The sequence below is a fragment of the Sodiomyces alcalophilus genome, assembly GCF_042370955.1.
Source record: "Sodiomyces alcalophilus JCM 7366 unplaced genomic scaffold ACRALscaffold_4, whole genome shotgun sequence".
NCBI lineage: Eukaryota > Fungi > Ascomycota > Sordariomycetes > Glomerellales > Plectosphaerellaceae > Sodiomyces > Sodiomyces alcalophilus.
Genome location: NW_027263535.1, coordinates 4,228,425 through 4,253,169, shown reverse-complemented (window position 1 = coordinate 4,253,169; position 24,745 = coordinate 4,228,425). Strand labels below are relative to the sequence as shown.

The following is a 24,745-nucleotide window of genomic DNA, read 5'->3' as shown; positions in this document are numbered from 1 at the left end:
TTAGTGGGTTTAAGATATGCCTTTAGGATTCGCAGGATCTTTTTTGGGTCGTCTTTGCCGGCGAAGGACTCCGCGAGGCTCCGGTCCATGGTGGTGGTGATATAATCCAGAACGGCCTTTATCGCGGCCTTTTCCTGCTTATATTCGTTATAAGAGAAGAGCTACAGCTTATACTTTTAATCCTAATTTTCGTTTTTGCTTACGGCAGGAGGGTTAACCTTTTTAAGGCGTTGCGGACGTTTAGTATCGTTAAGATCCGGATCCATAAGCTTCGTAACCTCGTTAGAGAGGGCGACTTCTATTACACGCAGATACTACTAGTGCTAGTCTTTAAAGGAGGTTAGTATAACCGAGGTTATCGTGACGGCGTGGACGAGAAGGAGAAGGAAAAAGGAGGAGGAATAGAGGCGGTTAAAGGGATTAGTGATGATAGGTAGGCGGACGGGCTAGTAGACGACTCTATCCGTAACAGAGCAGGGGCTTAAACAGAGGCTCTAGTTAATTAAGAGCTTTAAAAAGAGGGCTTTAAAAGAAAGAGGCATAGAGCCTAGAACTATTAGATCGACCGGAATAGAGGCGTTCACCAGAGCGCCGGGCTTATAACTATCAGGACACTAATATCGTACGAAGTGTGACTTATATTCATTATAGACTATAAAAGAGTACCAGTCTACGATATTAAATATATAGGCAAAAGAGGGGAAATGACACTGTGATATATCTAATAGAAGTACCGCCGTATTCGGAGCAGTGTGTGACGTGGCTCTGCGAATATACCTAATAGGATATCGGGGTATTTGGGCATAAATGCCTGACAGACCTACTTTATATATAACTTATAACTAGCCGCTTATATATCTAAAGCTTAGCAAAACCTATATACTACGCTAATAAAGATAGACTATCACTTTAATCCACTTCCCGGCGCTCCGTTACGGTTATTAGGCGAGTCGCCTAAGGCTATAAAGTGGAGGAGGGAGATTATTAACCCTCTATAAACTTAGGTTATAACCTTAACCACCTAGATCTAAGAATAATAGAATACTACTAATTAGCTACTATAAGCGATATAAAACTAATAACGTATAGCTACGCCTTATCTTATTATATTATCGGAGGAGACTATACCGGGCCCCTAGCCGCCTATCCCGATACCTATACCCGATATAATACCCGTTTTAAACCCTAGAACTAAAGCACTTCCACTATTATAGAAGTTTAACGGTAAACGCTTAGAGTACGCGAGCTAGTCGTCTAAATTTCGCGAAAAGCTCTTACTTAACTAATATCTCTTTTAAAGCCCTCGCGAGAAGTGGTATATTATTAGCGCCTACTTAGATAAAGCTCCCCGCCGCGTCGTCGCCTCCTTTTAGGCTATAGGCGGAACCGATAGTTAATACGACCCCGAAGACTTCCTTAATTACCTTAACCGTATATATAGAGACGTTAACGAATAACCTCGCGCGGCTAACGCCCTAAGAACGGTATACTAGTATAAAGACTAAGCGTTCGAAAGCTTTATACCCGGTTTTAAATAATAGCTTACTATCGCCGGTAATGGTTAATAGGATAATACCGCGAAGATTATATTCCTAGAGGGAGCTCTTAGTAGCCGCCTCCGTGCTACCCTTATTACCACGAAACTACCGAATAACTACTATACTTAGGTAACTAAAGTATAGAGTATCGCTTAGAGACTCGAAGCCCTCGCTATAAGGCTAAGGTTCGGCTAAGCACCTTATAATAGTAATAATAATAATTACGCTTATAATTATAATAGCGATATAAAGATAGAAGGAGTTAACCGAGTATAGACTAAGAAGAAAAAGATAAGAGAGTGTTATAACTATAAAAAGAAGGGATACCTTACTAGAAGATACTGCTTAAAGAAAAAAGACGCTAAGGATTATAAAAAGAACCGTGTAATAAAGGTCTCGGCGCCCTTAAATAATAAAACGATCTATATAGGAGTTACGGATAATAATAAAGACTCGGAAAAAGAATAGCTCTAATACGAAAACGGGTATTAGAGCCTATTATAAAGGAATAAAGGGATTAAAAAGAGTTTATATTACGGTTACGTAGTAGTTATTTAGCTCTTATATAAGCGCGGATAAATAAAAAGTTAATTACCGCTCTTATAGATATTAGATATAACTATTACGTAGCTATAAGTAAATATTTTATAAAGTCCCTCCGCCTCCTATTAGTTAATAAGATTAAAAGACCCCTCTCGGGGTTCTCCGATACTATAAGGTCCACTAAGAGTTCTGGTATCGCCGTATACGATCTTAAGATTAGTGGATATATATAATAATTATTCGCTTATATAATACTAGGATAAGATTACGATATATTCCTAGGGAAACCTTAGATAGAATATAATAATATTACCTATTACGTTAAAAAACGTCGCCTTTACTATAAAGTGGCTCGGATAGATATCCGACTCTAGGGCGACAAAGAGCCCGATAATATTAGAGCTATTCGCGGAGCTTAAGTAGTGACTAGGTCGGTGTTTACTAGTATTATACGCCGATTATAAAGAAAATAACGATTTAATAAAGAGGAACTCGCGCTCTACGTAGTTAGTATTAAAGATATTAATAAGGCCCTCTAAGGTAAGTCTTTAGTCGACCCCCGGAAGTATATCCTAAAGGAGATACTCTAACGATTTCCGGATTTATTCTCTGATTTATAAACCAACCGCCTTCCCCTATATTAACCCGGGGTTAACTACAAAATAAACCTTATATAAGGGCCTAATAATAAGGAGCCAGAACTACCCTAGGGCCCTTTTTATAATATATCCAGAGAAGAAATGCTAGTCCTACGGAAGACCCTTACCGACCTAATCGATAAGGGGTTTATATAAGCTAGTAGCTCCGCCGCTAAAGCTTTAGTTCTATTTATAAAGGGGTGAGGATAATCCGACTAGGGCAATCGGATATTCCGACTGGGGCGGTAGTGACAACGCCTGACGCCAGCCGCTATACTTCCTTTGGTACCTAGATACTTACAGACACGTATAATCAATTAAGCGTATCGTCGCTACGATTAATCGAGCGTATCGTTGCTACGATTAATTAAGTGTATCGTCGGTATCGTCGGTATCGTCGCTACGATCAATTGAGTGTATCGTCGGTATCGTCGCTACGATCAATCAAGCGTATCGTTGCTACGATTAATTAAGTGTATCGTCGGTATCGTCGGTATCGTCGCTACGATCAATCGAGCGTATCATTGCTACGATTAATTAAGTGTATCGTCGGTATCGTCGCTACGATTAATCGAGTATATCGTCGGTATCGTCGCTACGATCAATCAAGCGTATCGTTGCTACGATCAATTAAGTGTATCGTCGGTATCGTCGCTACGATTAATTGAGTGTATCGTCGGTATCGTCGCTACGATCAATCGAGTATATCGTCGGTATCGTCGCTACGATCAATCGAGCATATCGTCGCTACGATCAATTGAGTGTATGGTCGGTATCGTCGCTACGATTAATTGAGTGTATCGTCGGTATCGTCACTATAATTAATCGAGCGTATCGTCGCGACGATTAATTGAATTATATGGAAGTATCTAGGTACAGGCGGTGCGAGCGGGCGGGTGTTACCGGCTATCAACATAGGACCCCAGTCGGAATATCCGATTGCCCCAGTCGGATTATCCTCACCCTTATAAAGAAGCTAGGAGGAGGGCTATAATTCTGTTACGATTACCGTGCCCTTAATACAATTACCTAAAGAGACAGCTACCCTCTCCTACTAATTATAAAGATACTCCGAAACCTAGAGCGAGCTAAGTGGTTTACGAAACTTAATATAGTTACTATATTCTATAAGATCCGAATAGCCGCTAGCCACGAAGCGAAGATAGCGTTTCGAACCCGATTCGGCTTATTTAAATAGTTAGTATACTTTTTCGGACTTAGTAGCGCCCCCGTGTTCTTTTAATAATATATTAATAAGACGCTATAGTGTTACCTTAACGACTTTATTACTACCTATATCGATAATATCCTAATTTACTTAAGCGGATCCCTATACGATTATAAGAAGAAGGTTAACCTGGTACTATAATCGCTAAGCGATGCAGGATTAACACTTAACCTAGCGAAGTATAAGTTTAGCGTAAAGACCGTGAAGTACTTAGGGTTTATAGTTACCGCCGGTTAGGGTATTTTATATAACCCCGATAAACTAAAGGCGATCCGAGAATAGGAAGCCCCGACCGTAGTAAAGGGAGTCCGAAGCTTCCTAGGCTTTATAAACTATTACTGTATATTCGTAAAGAACTTCGCCTATATTATAGCCGTATTAACGAGATTAACAAAGAAGGACCGAGCATTCTCCTAGGGTCTTGATAAATAGGCGGCCTTTAAGAAGGTTAAGAAGAGGTTTTAAGAAGAACCGATCCTGCGGTAATAGGTCTTAAGTAATAAGACCTTCGTAGAAACCGACTACTCGGGATTCGTACTAGGAGGCGTATTAGTCTAAGAAAACGAATAGGGATATTATTATATAGTGGCCTATTATTAGCGGCGACTTACTAAACCTAAGTATAACTACCCTATTTATAATAAAGAGATAGTAGCGATTATAAGTTATATAATATACTAAAGAGCCGAGCTCCTAAGTTATAGTCGCTTTACGATCCTATCCGATTATAAGGCCCTAGAGTACTTTATAATAAAAAAGATACTTAATAAGAGATAAAGCTAATAGGCCGGCGAGTTAGCTTAGTTCGACTTTATACTAGAATACTATAAGGGTGCCGATAACTATACTACCGATACTCTCTCGCGAAGGGAATAATACAAACTAAAGGACTTCTTTAATAAACAGGAGTAAGTATAATATATATAGTTAATCCTAGAGGCCTTAATTCCCCTAAAGATCCGCCTCCTTCGCGAGAACCCACGGGTATTTAAAACCGATAATGAGTTATAATAGTTATAGGATACCACGGTAAAGGAAGATAACTAGTATCGCTAAGCTATATAAGCCGTATCTAAAGGCGAATAATAGTTCCCTCCCTTATTAAGTCTCCGAGCCTAGATCGCCGAATACGGGACGACTTTATAAGGATTACTTATATTCCGAGATCGCTTATAAGTGCCGGGAGCTTAAGAAGGGAGCACGTTATAAACGCGAGTAATCTAATCTATATATAACTCTATAATTAAAGGCCACCCTAGGCGGGATAATATAATTACCCTTATAGCGAGACGCTTCTTCTAGCCGGGGATAAATAAAGATATACGTAGGTTTATACGTAACTATAACGTCTATAACTAAAGCTATACGTGGAGGAATACTTAATAAGGGCTCTTAAAACCGCTCCTAATCCCTAAACGAATATAGAGTAACCTATTAATAGACTTTATAACGGATCTGCCTCTCGCTAAAAAGAAGAAGTGTAGGTACTTATAGGTTATAACCGATCGACTTATAAAGGCTATTACCCTTAAAGTAATAGACTCTATAAAAGTCAAAGCTTACACTAAACGGTTTCTATACTATTATTTTCGGTTTTACGGTATACCTTATTTAATCGTAAGCGATAAAGGTTCTAACTAGATAAGTCGTTTTTAGCGATACTTCTATAAACTAGCTAGAATCGAGTAACGATTAAGCACGGCTTATTACCCCTAGACCGATAATACCACCGAGTAAGCGAACTAAAAGGTATAGGTGTATATCTAAGCCTTTATTTATTACGCCTAAAACGACTAGGATAAGTTACTACCTATAGCCTAACTAGTATTAAATAACCAGAAGAGTTCTATTACTAAGATAAGTCCGTTCTTCCTAGAACACAGATACTATATCGATCCTATCTAGATTTATAAAGAACTAACCAGCGACGCCTAGGAGTTTATAGCCTATAACCTACTCCGCTGCCTCTAAGAGGCTATAGAGTTCGCCTAAGCCTCGATAATAGCTATATAACTATAATAGGAAGAGTTAGAGAATAAGCGTTATATCTCTACTAAACGGTTCTAAGAAGGCGACCTTATATAGCTCTCGCTTATAAACTACTTTACCCCGCGACTATTATATAAACTAAGCTAGTTATACTAAAAGTACTATATAACTAAGGTTATTAACTTATACGTAGTAAAACTAGACGTACCCTTAAACGTATACCCGAGGTTCCACGTAGACCTCCTACGATATATAAGTAAAGACCCGCTTCTTAGTTAAGTCCTATATAGCCCCTAACCCGGACCGATTTATAACGGCTTAGAAGAAGACGAATAAATAGTAGAGGAAATCCTATACGCTAGGAATAGGAAGTTAGGCAGAGGCGTAGTAAGAGAAGCGTTAGTAAAGTAGGAAGGATACGCCTAGATATCCTAGGAGCCGACGGAGTCTTTATAGGAATTAAGCGCCCTAGATTACTATAAAAAGAAGTACGGCCCGATTAAAGTTAACGATAAACCTTATAATTATTATAAAAAGAAGAAGGGTTATAGGAAAGGCGGTAAGAATTAAATAAAGGTTAGAATAATAGTAAAAAAGCCTATATTAATTAAGTCGGGGCGGATAAGCCCCGCCCCTAGCTACCGGGTTTAGGTATCGAGATTAACGTTATTACGAATATCCTCGCGACTATTAACGCTTTCGGCGATAATAGGAGATAACGTAGACGGCGCGACCTTAGTCTACCTATCCGTTTTCTTTCCCTTAAAGGACTTAACGTCCTTTACCTTGACGGTTATAACCCCTATGATATTCTTAACTATCTATAGGAACCGGTTAAGCCGGCGTAGGCCTTCTACCCCCGTAAAGGCAATCATTACGCTAGGAATAGACGTAACGATAATAGGAGGCGCTATAATAGGTATAGGTCCACCTACTATGATATAGGAGTTCCCGCGGGGGGCGGGGGCGGTGGTATATACCGATAAGCGAGGCTTACCGGCTCCCGAGTCGATAAGCGTTAAGATAGGCTTATCCCCCTATAAAGTGCTAGAAGCCTTTTTTAAGACCCCGGACGCCTTCTAGAAGGCCGAATAAGCCCCTATAAGCGCCTTTATCGCCTTAGGGCTATAAAACGGGTCGTTATTAACTACCTTCGCCGCCTCTAAGAGTACTATTAACGGACTAGCTATCTTAGGCGGAGGAGGAAGGCACCTATAACCGCCCTTTAAGTAATTATGGTATTTAGGGTTGGCTAACCTCGCTCCGGGTCCCGACTAGTCGTGATAGCGCCGCTAATCCTAGCCGGAGGTAACTGCTTTTACGTAAGTAAAATAGAAGTCCTTACGGGTTCCTCTAGGAGAATATTTTATAAGGCAGGATATTCCGACTATACTATTTAGATATTTCGACTATAGTTCTGATATAGGCCCACTTTCTTCCTATTTCGGAATAATAGATATAGCTACGGTCGCAAACCACTCTAACGCCTTTTAACGCCTTTTAACGCTTTAAATCAATTTAATCGCTTAGATTAATTAAAGACAGTAACTGAAATGACTTTTTTTAACTGCTCGATTAAAGCCGATTATAGAAGAAATAGCTCCGCGACCTCCGCTGATAATAATAGCTCCACGACCTCTTCCACGACCTCTTCCATGACCTCTTCTATAACCTCTTCCACGCCTACGCCCACGCCTACACCCACGCCCACGCCCACGCCTACACCCACGCCCACGGATATCGCCCACGGATATCGCCTTATTGTTATTGTTATTATTGTTATTATTGTTATTATTGTTATTATTGTTATTATTGTTATTATTGTTATTATTGTTATTATTGTTATTATTGTTATTATTGTTATTATTGTTATTATTATTGTTATTATTATTGTTATTATTGTTGTTTTTATTGTTATTGTTGTTGTTATTATTATTATTATGGTTATTATTATTATTATTATTATTGTTGTTATTGTTGTTATTGTTGTTATTGTTGTTATTGTTGTTATTGTTGTTATTGTTGTTATTGTTGTTATTGTTATTATTGTTGTTATTATTGTTATTGTTGTTATTGTTGTTATTATTATTATTATTGTTATTCTAAGCCAGGTAAAATAGGTAGTAGAAGCATAATCACGTTATTAATCGAAGTTAATTAACCATGATCTTAATGGCGTACGAAGTAATGGGTTAAATTAGCGACCGTAACTTTTAAGTTATGTATAGTCTAGGATATAAAACTTAATTAGCTAGAAAAGTGGACCCACCAGAACTATAGTCGGAATATCTAAGTGGTATAGTCGGAATATCCTCCCTCTATTTTATCCTGCGAGCGCGATTTACGGGGCTCTTAACCACCATAGAAGTATCGCCCACGGAACGCTTACCCTTAGCTTTAGCGGCTCGGGCTAGCTAGACGCGGCGGTCTATAGCCATGGCAGGAGTAGTAATCTCCTTACTAGCCGGGGCAGGAGTAGGTGCCTCCTTGCCAGTATTATTATTATTATTATAGTTAGGCCCTTATATCACGTATATAAGTAAGTTATCGTTATATAAGGTTTAAGGGAAGAATAAGAAGACGTACCTTAGGGGCCGGAGATAATCCTAAAAACTTAAATATCTTCTAAGTAAGAGATAAGAGGTTAGCGCGATAATACGATACGCGAAGGAGTCGTGGGCGATAAAAAATATACTACGGATAGTAATAGATATTATTAAAGAAAAGAAGAAAAACAGATGTATAGAGGCGACGGCGAAGTTAGTATTATTAGCTTAGGTAAGTTATTCAGACTAGGAAGATACGGTATAAGGATCCTTATATAGAAGGAATAACCCTACGAACTATAATACCGCCTTTGCACGGAACGTTAATTAATCGTAAAACTATAAAGGCTTACCTTAAGCGCTCTTTAACGAATACAGAGTTTATTTAGGGTTAAAGAGCTACTAAAGGTCGTTATTTAATTAATAAAGAGGCGTTATTTAGTTAAATAATAATGCTTTATAAACCTATACCAAGCGGTAATGGCTTACCGAGGGGGGAGGGAGGTAATACTACGGGTTAACCCCGTAAAGATAATCCGGTAGCCTACCGGATCTTCCGACTAATCATAGTATGTCCTTAGTAGGTCGCCACGACATTATATTTAGGTCGTAAGCACTCATAGAGTTTTCCCCTTTTCCTTCTTTTCTCCTTAGCTTTAGATAATTTAATTATTCGGCCTTACTTTATAAATAACTTATAACTAGCCGCTTATAAGGACCCCTTTTATATAACATTTTTAATATAACTGTATTTTTTATATATAGGTCTCTTATACCCCTGTTATAGAAGTACTATATTAGATAGAGGGTCGAAGTAGGCAGCTTTAGCAGAATTCCGCGAACTAGGCGGCTTTTTATATATAAATCCTTAGTAATAAAAAAAAGCTCCTAAGCATTCTGCTACTAATAAGATACAAAGTAATAAGGCCGGCCCTATAGCCGCGTATAGGCGAAGCTAACGTTAATTAAAGCTAGTTATAGTGCACGTCTCTTATATATACCGGGATTCTATTACTTAGTATATAGACTACGCGCCGGTATTCTTTGGATCCAGTATATTATCTAGAGACCCCGCTATAATCTCCTTTATACTAATATAACCCAGTTAAGATATATTAATATAGGTAATAGTCGTTATAATACTATATAATAGCAAAACATATTTTGTTTACCTTTTATTATCCACGAGGCTATAGCCCGTATCCTATAGATACGGGCCTATTTTATACTAAGTAAAAATTCGTTTATTATATAAATAGGTATATTAAGGGAAAGTCCCGGCGCCGTTTTAGCGTCTTAGCTATAGATGTATCTTGTATAAAAGTTAGGCGGGAAAGTCGCTAACTAGGCGGAATTGTCGAATAGGGCCTTAGTAACTTATCCTAAAACGATAAGGCCTATGTTATATACCATATAAGGTTTACCAAAATACCGGGACTCTAGTTAGTCTGTCTCCCAGCATTATCATAACAATCATATTCACGAGCAGTATTCTCTATCAGCATTATCATAACAATTATATTCACGAGCAGTATTCTTCACATGCAAGATAACTATCGTCTTATAGGAATAAGGATAGGACGGGCAACAGTTCTTTTTCCAGCGTCTTCTCTCTCCCCTGCAGTTACCACAGCCAAGAGGAGTCAAGAGGAAGTATGTTTTGGAATTCCCGCCCAGTCATTATAGCTGGCCTCCTCCTTCTTGCCCATGCGTGAGTGTCCCTACCCCTGGACTCCGAAGTTTTACTTCGCCAGGCTGATGGTAACTTTGATATGCCATTCCCATAGGTGCTATTCGGCCCAGGAGCATGCGGCCCTCCAAGCTTTCCAAGCAGCTTCGTCTCTGACTGCAGGAACATACAAGCCATCTGGCAGCATACTACCAACCGATATCATCGTAGAAACTGTCATGGCAATGGTCATTGTCTGCCTTGGGCTCATACTCAGAGCCCCTGATCTTCGCCCAACTCAGTGGCGCGTCTGGGCGGGAAAGATGCAGAAGGAATACGAAGTCCATCTGGCTGGACGCGGAGACCGCGGGAACGGATATTTAGGCAATCCGTTCAGCATCTTGGAAAGTCGACCTGGGTTTGTCGATGTCAGAAAACAAAGGCAAGAGTTTGGGGACTGGGTTAAAGGTGGCGAGCTGGTTGTTCAAGCCTGAACAAATTGCTGTTATGGGCCAGATTGAGCAGTCTTCAGGTTGAAGTGGCGGAGATTTAGGGAGGGCATCGGCGATAATAGGGACAAGGACTCCTCTCCTTTAGAAGACGATATGAGCGGTGTGCTTCTTAAGATAGGACAATACCTACGAAGCCTGGGTGCACTCGTTATTCACTCTGCTATGAATGCTTACCGACCCCTCTACCTACATCTTTGTTCATCCATTTCGTTTGCTAAGTCGCTAATAAACCACTTCCCGACTTCACCGCGTTGCTAACCTGCCTAGTAAACGTTTGACCGGATATTTCTTTATGGCGAGTCTTGCTTAAGCCCGTGGGCATAGAATTTACCTTTGGACCACGCCTGCCTTTAACGCCTACGTTACCCGCAGTTATCTTAGTGGGCTTAGGCTCTTTCACGGGCATATATTATGGTTCGAGTTATTCCGACTATACCACTTAGTTATTCCGACTGTAGTTTAGACCTAGACTCTAATCTCCCTACCAATCTACGTCGTCAATCTACGTCGTCAATCTACGTCGTCAATCTACGTCGTCAATCTACGTCGTCAATCTACATCGTCAATCTACATCGTCAATCAACATCGTCAATCAACATCGTCAATCAACATCATTAATCTACGTCGTTAATCTACGGAATAAAAGGCGGCGCGTTCGTTATCTTATCGCAGGAATAAGATAGCCGTGGGCGTGGGCGTGGGCGGCGTGGACGTGGACGCATATGGACGTGGAAGAGGAAGAGGCGTTACTATTACTGCTGCTATTAGCTTCAATCGAGCTAATAAGCTTATCCATTAATACAACGCAATTAATCCGAGCGATCAAATTAATCAACTTGTTAAAGGACGTTAGAGACCGTACTTCGTAGCTACGAAGTACTGTATTAGTATTCCGAAGGGTCTATCTATATTATATATATAAACTATAGTCGGAATAACCAAGTGGTATAGTCGGAATAACGGGTCTCCTTAGTTATATGGCCTGCGACACACTTCTGTCACCCACTATACCTTCCGGATAGTACGGAATACTTCGAGGTGTCTATGCTCCTTTCCGTCTTTCCTATAAATTTCCCATCAACTCCTCCATATCTTACCTCAACGGAGGACCCTTCTCAAGACGACTGGGCTTTCAGCATCTGCTCAATATGCCGCCGGCTGTTTTCAAAAGTCGTCTCCAAGTAGTGCAGTCGCTGTCCAAGCTTCTCCACCTCCACTTCTTTTTCCCTTATTTGCCCCTCCAGCTTCTTATTTAATTTTAGAGTCGGCAGAGACACAAACCTGTCGCCTGTCAGCTACATAACCAGAACATGCGGCCATAAGAATGGCAGAGAAAAGAGAGAATAGAGGGTTGTCGGTTTTCTTTCGTGGGCGGTGGGCGGGAGTCGGGGGGTGGGGGTTTGCTCTCTACATCTTGCCTACGCCCTCAAACACACTCGACCCAGCCGGTAATCCTGATATTTCATTCAGCGTTAACCGGAGCATACGTATCTCTCGTTGCGTTGAGGTCGTCTGTGCCCGAGTCTGTCCGATCTGCTGTTGTGCTGCTATTGCCTGGCCCTCAATCTCCTTTACCAGCTACGAGTAAAGTCTCACAATCAGCATCACTATAAGCCTAAAAGTATATTCCAGACGTACCTTTTCAAGGGCCTGATTCGGTATTGACATTTGGATGGAGTGATATGCAGCAGTCACAGATTTAATAACGTAAGTTGATGCTAAGTCGGGGTCCTTATGATTTTGGTTAGAGACGACATGTGTGTATGAGGAATGTAGAACAAGCCCAACAACGGTCATTGGCATGGAGCGACTACTGTCGCAGAGGCTGGCCCAAACCAGGTCCGGAGCGGGTTATTCCGGTCCCGAAAGTGGGAGTGGATCTGCCGCAGGAATAAGGGCAGGAACTTAGCACTACGATCAGAGATTTCCACAGAGTCAATTAAATCAACAGATCGATCGCTAATTTTACGTAATCAAGTTATACGCTGTTTATAATAATTAAGAGTCTTATTTTTCTCGATAACCTTTTAAAGCTATTTACGCCGAGCTGCCTATAGCTATAACCATTATAACCTCTAATACGACTATCTATATAAGCCATAAAGACTAGGAGCTATAGAAGCGCCTTTATAAAGTCAGGGCCTAAAGCAACGGAATCTGGGATTTCCTACGCCCTAACGACCTAGCTCCTAGGTCGTAGCGAGCCACCTATCCCGAATTTACTTCCTATGCCTTTATCGCTAACGCTAATAGTTAACCCACTAATATATCTAAGCTAAGGCTATAAGAAAGGCCGCCTATACTAAAGACTACCGCCGATATAAAGAAGATCGTAAAGACTATAAAATCTATTAGAAAGGCTTTAATAGTGTACTTAAGTAGGTAGAGGAGTCTATCGCTGCGAAGAGACGGAAGGCCCTAATAAAGGGCACGACCCCGGAAAAGATCTACGTAGTAGTATAAGCCGACGCCGTACCCTATATCGCGACCCGTATAAAAGACTCCTAAAAGAACTACGATATATATAAGAATAAACCGCCTACTAACCCCTGGAAGGTGGGCGCCTAGCTAGACGATTAGCAGACCGGCTTTAGGACTATTATAACGTCGGGATATATAATAAGCCCTAGGAGATTTAGATTAACGATTTCTATAACGCTATACAACCTGCCTAAGGTAACTAGGTGGATATAAAGGAAGTAACGCTAGACTTTAAAACAGTATCGGCGATAGCCCTTATCGCGGAAGGGAAGAAGGCGGCGGAATAACTTAACGTGCCGCCTACTCGAAGCCATAGGACTATAGCCTTCCCGGCCCTAAACCTAGGTAAAGGCGATAATAATAAAGGGCCGTAACGGACCGGGAGGGCTAACCAGACCGGAGCCTAGCGGGGCCAAAATACCTACCCTAAAGGTAAGTCTACTAACCGTATAAGCTCTAAGCGCCGGTAATCACTCTTCTAAAGAATAAGTGCCCCGCGTACTACCGGCGCGGTTATAATCTGCAGGGCTACTAGATATTATTCCTAGAGTTAGCGCCGGAGGGCTTTTAAGCCAACGACTCTATTAGGAGGCTCGTAGAGAAGTCCCTTAGGATAGACCGGGATCTATAGAGCGCTATAAAGAAGATTAGGTCCCGGAATAAGAAGAAGAGGACCGCCGCCACCGAATATAAAGTGACCGATAATAATAATAAAGTCGGTAGTAGCGGCGGCGGTAACGGCGATAATAATAACAAAGTCTTTAAGGAGGCGTGACTATGTATAGCGTTTAAGAAGACCGCGAAGCTAAAAAAGCTTATAAGTGTGTTATAAGGCAAGGCGCTAAACACCGCCCGTTATAAGCCACGCCGGTTAGAAGCCCCGGCGGCTACCCTCTTAGTAGCCGTATATCCTTTATATTAGTCCGCTATATTAGACTTAGGTACTATATCCTATGTTTTCTATAATAAAAGCAGATTTATAGATTATAGACCGGCCCGCCCCGATAACGTTATAATCACCGGCACTATAATAGTGCCGATTTAAGGATATAAAGACGTTATTATTATAATAAAAGGAATAGCCGGCCCGATAAAGTTCCGGTTAAAAGATATAGCCTGTTAATATTATACTTATAATAAGTAATAATAATATAAATATACTAGGTATCGTAAATACGATATCTTAGTTATTACTTAAGCAAATAACGTGGCGTGATAACCGTCGCGTACGCTGTTGACGTAACAGTCGCCACCCAATCTTTCAGAGTCTTTTACCAGCCCCGGATCCAGGAAGAAATCCTAGAAGTCAGCTCTTTATATATAACCTACGCGTTTACGTAATAAGCAGTAATCCTACGGATCTACGAATTCAATAGCTATTCGCTTAATATTCCTCTCTTCCGCACGTATAGCCTACTACTCGTAGCCTAATTTAGTAAAAGGTTATAAGCCCGGGTTAGTAAAGAAGGAAATCTACTCTTTTCTACCCTTTTATTCCACTTAAAATACTAAAAAGACTCCTGCCTTTTTAGGCTATCCCTTTATCCTCCCCCGGTCGTAGATCCTTATCTCCGACGGTACGAAATTCCTTTATCTCCCGAAGATAGCTAATCGAATCGAACCGTTCCTTCCGATACCACGGTTTAAAGCTCTTTATTCTTCCTAATACGGTCGCTAAGAGTCATACTAAGAGGCCAGCTCTTTATTCCTGTTCCGGAAGAACTACACGATCGGAATAAGACTCTTTGTCACGATCGGATATACTATTCCTTTATTTATAAAGGGACTTTTTAAAAAAAGGAAAAAGAATAACGAATACGTGGATTAAACGTAGCTGCTTTTATGGTTATTATAGCTCCACGAATAATAGCTATATTAATTAAGCCACTTAACCTACCGCGCTGCCTATAATAACAGGATATCGTAACGTGGTATATAAGCTTTTAGTAAAAAGTCCGCCCATAGAAATCCTGTTATTCGCTTTATACGAGTATCGCTTTTCTTCGCGCCGCGAGATCTATAAATAGCTTCACTGTTTAGACCCACTTTTAGGCCCACTTTTTGAAGCTAGGCTAATCAGAATTAGACCTTTGGCTTAGTATTCTTTATTTCTGTCCTTTATCGATAACGTAATAAAGAAAAAGGAAAAAGTAATAAAGAAAATAATAAAAATAAATCGTTAAATAACTTAGTTAATTTTAACCTAAATAAATAATAAAAAACATCGTTCTGCTGCTTAAAAATGGCTTAATACGAGACTGGCAAAGAAACTTCTGTCCGGAAGCTCCACAGCAGCATAGACTATTAAAGCTAGACTATAGGAATGCATGCTTACTTTGCCCGTAAAGGAAAATATATTAAAGACGTTATAAAGCCCCTTCTAGTAAATCCTTCCATAAAACAGAAGGAGGAGTCTCTAAAGGTAGCTAGAGATATACTCTCTGCTCTATTAGACGGTCCCTTAGCCCAGGTTTAAGGAATAAATAAAGCTTAAAAGTATAGGAAAAACTAAAGGATTTATATAAAGTAAAGGGATTCTAGGCCGACTATATTATCCTGACTTCTTTTTTTAACCTCTCGCCCTCGGAATTCTCTAATCTCGAAGCGTATTTATAGAAAATATAAGAGAGACTGCTTACCTTAAATTAACGAGGTATATCCTTTTTTAATAAGGTGATCTTTGCCTGGATTCTTAATAGTCTCGATAAAAGGTACGAATCTATAATAGGGTAAATAACTTAAGCTCTCCGTCACGATATTACTAGTTATATACTGGATAAATTAATAGCGGAATTAATAGATACTTTAAGAAAGGTTAATTAGCCATCGAATACTCTCCTTATATAAGGTTCGAAGTTATAGAAGAATAAGGAGCCCTAGAAGAAAACTAAGGGTTCATTCTATAAGAACTATAAGAAGCCTAGCCACACGCTAACTAACTATTACTTTCTTTATCCTGAAAAAGCACCTAAGAACTGGATAATAAAGGATAATTCAGGATTAAGGAAAAATACCTAGAATAGGGTAAATAAGTCTTAGTTAAAGGAAAAGAAAGGAGGAAAGACGAGTCTCTCTCGAAGAGAGAAACGTATAATAAACCTCGTACTAAAGGCAAAGGAATAGCACGCCTTAGATACGTCTTTAGAGGGGGAGAATAACGAGTCTGCTACGGTTAATATAATTATAGATTAACAGAATCAACCGCAGGATTAACCGTAAGATCAGTTGTAGGAAAAAGAAAAGGAAAAAGAATAGGAAGACGATAATAAAAATAAAGAGGCCGGCGTTATTTTTAAAGACGTCCTCCCTCCTCTGTTTCCTCTTCTAGACCGTCCTAATCCTTTTATATAGGATCTAATAGATATGAATTAGGTATTTATTATCTCTTTTAAGAATAAAGATATAAATAATACTAACCTTAATATAGATTAGTTAATAGAAAAGATTTATGAAATATAAGCAGAAAACAGTGTTAAATTGGATCTGAATTTCTATGTAGATAGCGGGGCTACGGCGTATATTATTATAAATAAAAGACTCTTTTCTACTTATAATTCCAAAGAGAGAACTATTCGTTAGGGTCAGGCAACGGAAATAAAGATATAAGGTAAAGGAGACTGCGTTATAAAATACAGAGATACTAGAAAGCTTCTGCTTTTAAAAGAGTGCCTTTATATACCGGAAATAGGCACGAATATTATTAGTCTCTCTCGTCTTAATAGTAAAGCTCGCGGTCTTACTAGAAACAAGAAGCTCTTATTATTTAATAATAAAGAGCCCCTCTTTCTTTATATAACGGCTCTGCTTTATAACGGGCTATACTAGGCTATAGCACGGGCACTATCGTATAGGGGGGCTAAGTCTCTGAAAATAAATACAATAAATATAAAGAAACAGCTGCAAAAGGGTTCTATACTAAAGAAACAGTCAGGAGACTTAACTAGAATAAAGAGGTTTTAGAGGTTTAAAGAACAGGCTTTAAAGAAATTAAATAAATAAAGAAAGGGGTTAGTTAAACCTTAATAAAGAAATAATATAATAAAGAAATCTTAACCTCTTTAACCTTAATAAGAGCTTTATAAACAAAGAGACCGTAATAACCGTTGAAGGACTACCTTTATAACTAAGAACATAACGCTATAGTATAATAGGATAGGTTATATTAACCCTGTTACCTTAAAAAGTCTTTATACTAATACTCTTAAAAAAGATTATAATATAACCAACGAAGAGTTAACTAAAATACAGAGCTATAATGCCTATAAGAAGAGTAAGTCTATTACACTTACGAATAAAGATTTAGTTAATAAATACAAAGACTTTTCCTATTTAGAAAAGGTTTATATAGATCTTTACGGACCGATCGAACCTCTTTCTTATAATAAGAAGCGTTGGATTTTGTTTATACTAGACCGTTCTACCCGGTTTCTATAGGCATAACTGCACTTAGACAAGTCTAAAACGACGGTAGTTATAGCTATAAAAGAGTGGAAAGCTTAGGTAGAAAATAATAATAATAATAAATATCACTTCTTTATGAAAGAGGTAGATACTGATAGTGGAAAAGAATTTAATAACGCCTCTTTTTAACGCCTCTTTATAGGTGTAAAGTGTAATATAAAACCACTGTACACTTATAAAGCTCAAGGTTCTATTAAACGAGTTATAAGAACTATAATAGAAAAGGTTCAAGCTCTTCTTTTCCACTCAGGGCTGCCTCGATACCTTTAGGGTGAAGCTATTCTCTTAGCTATTTATATATATAACAGATCATCTAATTCAGCTCTTAAATATAAGAGTCCCTTTAAGCTTTTATAAGGTCAGAAACCTAATATTAATAATATACGGGTTTAGGGTTCTATTATTTATTATAAAAACAACGACCCGAATATAAAGAAACTAGATATAAGAGCACTTCGAGGTGCTTTAATAGGTTTTAATAACTATAACTATAAGGTTTATAACACAGTAACTAAAAAGACTAGTTAGTTTCGAGACGTTTATATCTTAGAGAATTAGTTTCTTTACTCTTCTTTAAACAACTATAATAATAACTATACGCCTAAAAATAATAATAACCTCCCTCCTTATATTAATACTCAGGCATATAATCAGGTTTCTAACCGCCGGCCTTATTAACCCGTTAAGTATAATAAAGGAATCACTTTTAGTAAAAATACCGGTTAATTTTTATAAAATATTCCTTCGCGCGTTTCAAAACGTTCTGTTAAGTCTATTTAACCTGAAGAAGAGAATAATAATAGACGAAAGAGTCTCCGGGCAGCGGGCTATAAAGCTCCAGCTATTAATAATAATAGTAATAATAATATTAACCATAGCCCGGCTAATAATAATAGTAGCCAGAGTACCAGGTTAGAAATCCAAATACCTTCAGAACTATTAAAAGCGGACTATAAGGATTTAATATCCTATAATAATAATACGCACTTACTATATTATATAAAAGATATAATACTTAGAAACCTATAGTTTTAAGAAAATTCTCTATTTCTTTTAATTATAAATGCGATTAACAAACCAGCTACCTATAAACAGGCTATAAACTGCCTAGATAAAGATAAATGGATAGACGCGATGGTAGCAGAAATATTAGAACTCGAAAAGAGAAAGACCTGGGACTTAATAAGTATAAGAAATACGCCTAATAATTATAATAAAATAAAAGAAGACTACCACGTACTAGGAGGTCGTTAGGTCTTCAGAATTAAATATAATAGCTCTGGCGAAGCTATTTAATATAAGGCTCGGTGGGTTATTCAGGGGTTTAATCAGGTTCTAGGTCTTAATTATCTAGAAACCTTTTTAACTAGCTGCCGGCCAGAAAGCTATAAACTAGCTTTAATACTAGGCGTATCACGCGGCTAGAAATTCAGGGAGTTCGACGTTAAAAACGCGTTCGTTTATACCAATATAGATACCCTAATATACGCTATATAACCTATAGGCTTCGAGAGAGAAGACAGCTTAGAAAATAATAAAAATAAAAATAATAATTATATAACACTCTATAAGCTTAATAAAGCTTTATATGGGTTAAAACAAAGTCCTAGACTCTGGTATAATTACCTGGTTAAGATATTAACTAAACTAGGTTACCGGGTCTCTGAATATAATAACGAACTTTTTACTTTTTATAAATATAATAAAATTAAAAGAATAGAAGAACGAGCTATTCTTTTATACCACGTTAACGATATAGTGGCTCTGAGCCCTTGTAAGGATACTTTAGACTATTTCTTTGAGGAGATATCTAAAGATACTACACTTAAAGACTTAGGTGAAATAAATACCTTTCTAGGTTATATAATAAATATAAATAAAGAAAACAAGACTCTTTCTATAAGTCAGTTGCCTTATACTAATAAGATACTTAAAAGCTATAATAAATAAAGTCTAAAAAGGGTTAACACCCCTTATATACATAAGAAGGTCCTAGTACCAAATCCTGAATAAGCGTTAACTAATAATATAAATAAATACTAACAGGAAATCAGGGCTTTATTATATCTAGCCTTGCATTCAAGACCAGATATAACTTACGCAGTTAACTAGTATTCTCGCTATATAATTAATCCCTCGTAAGACCACTTTATTACGTTAAATCGAATCTGGGCTTATATAAATATATATCCTAATATCGGTCTTTTATATAACTATAATAAAGAAGACCTTAGTATTTACGGTTATTCTAAGACCAGCTTTTCAGATATAACCGAGGATAGAACCTCGACTTTAGGATATATTTACTGCGTGGGAGTAAATAACCCCGTTAGTTAGACCTTAACTAAACAAAGAGTCGTTGCTTTATTAATAACAGAGGCCGAATATATAGCTCTTATAGAAGCTTCTAAAGAAGGAATCTATCTTTATAATCTATATAAAGAAATACTATAGAGTCTAGGTCTAGATTCTAATATAAGAGGCAATAATAATAATAATAATAATAATAACAATAATAATAACAATAATAATAATAAAACTCTCGAAATTCCTATTATCTTAATAGATAGTGAGAGTGTAAAGAAGCTCGCCGCAAACCCTGAATTTCATAAACGGGTAAAGCATATCGATAGGCAGTATCACTACTGCAGGCAATAGCTATAAAATAATAAAATAAAAATCGTATATATCAATACGAAATTTGATATAGCTGATATAATGACTAAAGGTTTAGCAAAAGAGACTTATAATACTCTTTACGCTTATATAAACCTAGGTTATAAGGACGGTACGTTGCCTGAGTATGATTTGCCGCCTTATAATAATATTAAAGAATTAAAATACTAGGTTTTAATACTTAGTATTCTTAGTTCTTTATAAGGGGAATAACTAGGTTTTTTACCTTCGGGTTTTCCTAGATATCACAGGCTTTTCTCAACTTTCCTTTGGATAATATACTATAATAATAACAAGGGTTTTTGAATTTTCCCTTGAATTAAAATAAAGAGGTTTTTTCGAATTTTTTCCTCTATGTATTCTAGTCTTAGATAGACTAGGATTACTGCACTAGAACATAACATAATTATAACTATAATCTGACTAAGCTATACTTATTATATAAGAGTCAGCTTACGGGGGGTGTTGATATTATACTTATAATAAGTAATAATAATATAAATATACTAGGTATCGTAAATACGATATCTTGGTTACTACTTAAGCAAATAACGTGGCGTGATAACCGTCGCGTACGCTGTTAACGTAATAGTCGCCACCTAATCTTTCAGGGTCTTTTGCCAGCCCCGGATCCAGGAAGAAATCTCAGAAGTCAGCTCTTTGCACATAACCTACGCGTTTGCGTAATAAGCAGTAATCCTACGGATCTACGAATTCAACAGCTATTTACTTAATATTCCTCTCTTCCGCGCGTACAGCCTACTACTCGTAGCCTAATTTATTAAAATAGCCTACTACGAAGATTTTATCTATAACTTAGTCTCTAATAAGAAGATACGTTAAAACGGTTATTAGTAGGATTACAAGCCGCTAAACGATTATATACGCCGCTATAACCGATTAATCCTTTATAAGCTAAGTATCCACTACGATTAAACCGTTATAAAGCTCTTTCTAGTCACTAACGCCCTAGCTACTCTTTTAGCCTCGAATCTACTAATCTGAAAACCGATTAAAAGGGCAGCCAGCTAAGCCAACGGCAACCTATAGTATCTCCGGTTAGGGCAGGCTGGCCCCGATATAATAAAATAACTAAAAGAGCAGTTATAGGGCGTTAAACTAAAGGGGCCAGGGACGGTAGAGTATAACACCTACGCCTAATTAAACATAAGCTGTTAGATTAGCCGGCGGACCCGTATAGCTCTAAGCTACGCCGGCGAGAGGTAGGCGATCGATTTTACGCACTTCCTACTAACCGCTAACAGATACGTGCGGATTATATTCTTCACGGATCGATATAACGGATTCGTGGCTTACTACGTTATAACGTTAAAGAGGGCTTCCGATATCTATATAGTTATAAACCAATATATCCGATAGGTTCAGAGTTAATTTAACCGGCAGGTACGGGTCTTTAAGTATAATAACGAACTAATATAATCGCTCGAAATACAGGGCGTAGCTAAGGGTTTTAGTATCTAATTAAAGTCCTTTTTAGCAAAGACCCCTGTATAAAACGGTGGTGCCGAAAGATCTAGGGCTATTATAGTGTAGAAGGCATAAGCTATACGAATATACTCCCAATTACCCGATTTCCTATAGGTTAAAGTCGTTCCTATTACCGCTTACGTATAAAACAGAACGCCGAAATAACGCCTTAGCTAAAAGACCCCGTTTAAAGTCATCTATTAACGTAAGCCGTAGCTAGGGCACCTTCGGGCCTTTAATTATAAAGCCTTTCCTATAACCAGAGCAGACCTCATAAGGTCTAGAAAGCTTTAAAACCGGCTAGCGCCGCGGGCCTATATCGGCTACCTTATAGGCTACGATTTAACTAATATTTACCGTATTTAGGTTCCTGGCCTTCGAAGGAACGGGATCGTCCGCACACATAACGTTATCTTTAACGAATAAGAGTATTTTAACGGTAGACTCGAAGCCCTAAAGGGACGATTTACGTTAATTAACGGAAGAGCAGCTAGCGGATATTATTAATTAGATCCGCCTACTAGAGTTATATATAATTAAGTAAGGCTAGCCGTAAGATAAGGCAGCCGATAAGGTAGCCGATACGTGTATAATAATATACTTTAAGCCTATTCCCTAGTCGGGTAGCGAGGTTAACGAACCTCTCCTAAGGGCTACGCCTGCCGGCCTCGAGGCTCGGGGGGTAGAACCGTTTATAGCGCCTAAGAGACCGGAACGGTAGGAGGAGCTTATAACGCCTACGAGGCCGGAGCTAGAAAAAGACTCTTCCACGGCCGCGATTAATCACTAACGCCTAGATAGCCACCTCCTAACTCCACTAGAAACCCCTCCTTAGGCAGGGCTTATAGCGGCTACTTTCACGGGCTATATACCTATAAAGCAGGGGGGAGCTAAATTCGAAGCTATAGTAGTAACCGAGTCTGGATCTCTGCTTTTAACGCAGGAAGATATACCCTATTAGTCCGTAATTTAAATAGCAAGCCGCTAATCAACTTAAAAATTAAAAAGGCACTTAAAAGGCCCCGTAAGATATACCGTAAGTAACTGCCGGCCCCTCCGAGAAATCAACAAGACCTTAAAAACCACCTATACGAAATCCTATTCCGATAAGCCTAAAGGGATTACCTAACGAGTCATAAAGAGATAGGCTCGTGGATCATAGTGCCGAACGATAGGGCGAAGGGGTATTAAGTGCTTGGCTGTATATAGGTGATAACCTATAAGTTTAATAAGCACGGCTTTCTATAAAAGTGTAAGGCTAGATTAGTGGTCCGCGGAGATTAATAGTATTAGGACTCGTTAAAAGATATATGTATAGCCACGCTCGCTAGTCGCTCCTTTAAATCGTTAATAGCGATCGCCGCTCGCTTCGACCTATCCTTAATATAGTATAACGTCGTTAACGCTTTTATGCACGCCCCTCTGCCCCAGGATATATATATATATATACGGTTCCCGCCCAGAACCGCGGTGCCGGGTTAATTGCCATTGCTAAAGAAGGCGTTATACGGGCTACGTGAGTCTCTATTACTATAGTAAAAGCATATTATAGAAGTGTTAAAAAGAGACGGGTTTAAGATAGTGCCGTAAAAGCCCTACTATTTTATATACCGTGGGCTAATCCTGTTTTTCTATATAGAGGATATCGTGATCGGCTTTAAGGAAGACTTTAGGGAAGAGATGGAATAGGCTATCGCGAGCCTATAAAAGCACTACGCCCTGTAAGGCGGGCAGCCACTATAATAGTTCCTTAGGATCGAGGTTATTCGGGACCGTCCCTTAAGGAGGATATAGCTATTATAACGCGATTATATCGTGAAGGTAGGATATCTATTATTAACGGTATCTAACTATAAACCCATAAGCCCTATAAAGCCGGCAGAGCTATTACTATACGCTAGGAAGTCCACTATTATTAAAAGCTATTAATAAAAGATAGGATTAGTTCTGTACGCTATAGTGATTACACGCCCCGATATCGCCTTTATAGTATCACGACTCTATAGATTTAACGTAAATCCGAGCCGTTAGTATTATAAAGCAGCCGACTATTTAATTAGATTCCTGCTAGGTATATAAACCTATGCCTTAGAACTAGGTGGTGGCGACTCTATTAAGGTGTTTACCGACGCGTCCTTTACTAATAACTTAATAAAGCGTAAGAGTAGTTAAGTATTTATAATATGACTATTTAGAGGTATAGTAGCCTGGCGAGCTAATAAGTGAGTAACGGTGATAACGTTAATAATAGAGGCAGAGCTGCCTTTATTAGTATAAGGTGCGAAGGAAGGGATATTTATAAAGAGGCTATTAGAGGCGATAGGTGTGATATTCGACGATCCACGACTAAAGATACGATATGATAATAGCTAAACGATACGCCTACTAACGGCGGAGATCGCTTAATTAAATACGCAATTACGGTATATAGATGTATATAACTACTGGCTATAAGAGACGTAGTAGTATAGGAGGATTAAAGTCAGTTATATTATAAGCGCTGATATAATCGCTAATAGATTAACGAAGGCCCTGTCTAGGGAAAAGTTTATAAGCTTTAGGGAATAGGTAGGAGTGATAGATATATAGGGACGTCTTTATATAAATTAGCTGGAGGAGATCTTACCGGAGTATCTGGAAGAGCTAGAAGAGAAGTTCGATAGAAGCTATATAGACGTTATAGCAGGGGATATATCGATAGAAGACGCCTGCCTATAAATAACGTTAACTAAGTAACTATTATATAGTTATTTAGTTAGGGGGGTGTGTCGCATAGGCTGGCCCAAACCAGGTCCGGAGCGGGTTATTCCGGGCCCGAAAGTGGGAGTGGATCTGCCGCAGGAATAAGGGCAGGAACTTAGCACTACGATCAGAGATTTCCACAGAGTCAATTAAATCAATAGATCGATCGCTAATTTTACGCAATTAAGTTATACGCTGTTTCCAATAACTACCGCATTGTCACGTGACATACTG

At 38.6% G+C, this 24,745-nt stretch overlaps 2 protein-coding genes across 2 annotated transcripts; one reads left to right on the top strand and one right to left on the bottom strand.

The window, feature by feature from the left end:
* The first annotated feature begins 9,952 nt into the window (after positions 1 to 9,952).
* ACRALDRAFT_1042794 (uncharacterized protein) lies at positions 9,953 to 10,887 on the top strand. Its single transcript, XM_071015278.1, has 2 exons — positions 9,953 to 10,193; positions 10,270 to 10,887. The coding sequence occupies exons 1-2, from the start codon at positions 10,138 to 10,140 to the stop codon at positions 10,643 to 10,645; spliced, it is 432 nt and encodes a 143-aa protein (XP_070875163.1). The 5' UTR covers positions 9,953 to 10,137; the 3' UTR covers positions 10,646 to 10,887.
* A 622-nt stretch (positions 10,888 to 11,509) lies between these two features.
* ACRALDRAFT_1063857 (uncharacterized protein) lies at positions 11,510 to 12,425 on the bottom strand. The gene is made up of 3 exons (XM_071016864.1): positions 12,302 to 12,425; positions 12,075 to 12,241; positions 11,510 to 11,944 (listed from the first exon to the last, which is right to left on the bottom strand). Exons 1-3 carry the CDS (start codon positions 12,329 to 12,331, stop codon positions 11,779 to 11,781), a joined length of 363 nt encoding a protein of 120 aa, XP_070875162.1. The 5' UTR covers positions 12,332 to 12,425; the 3' UTR covers positions 11,510 to 11,778.
* Positions 12,426 to 24,745: the final 12,320 nt, after the last annotated feature.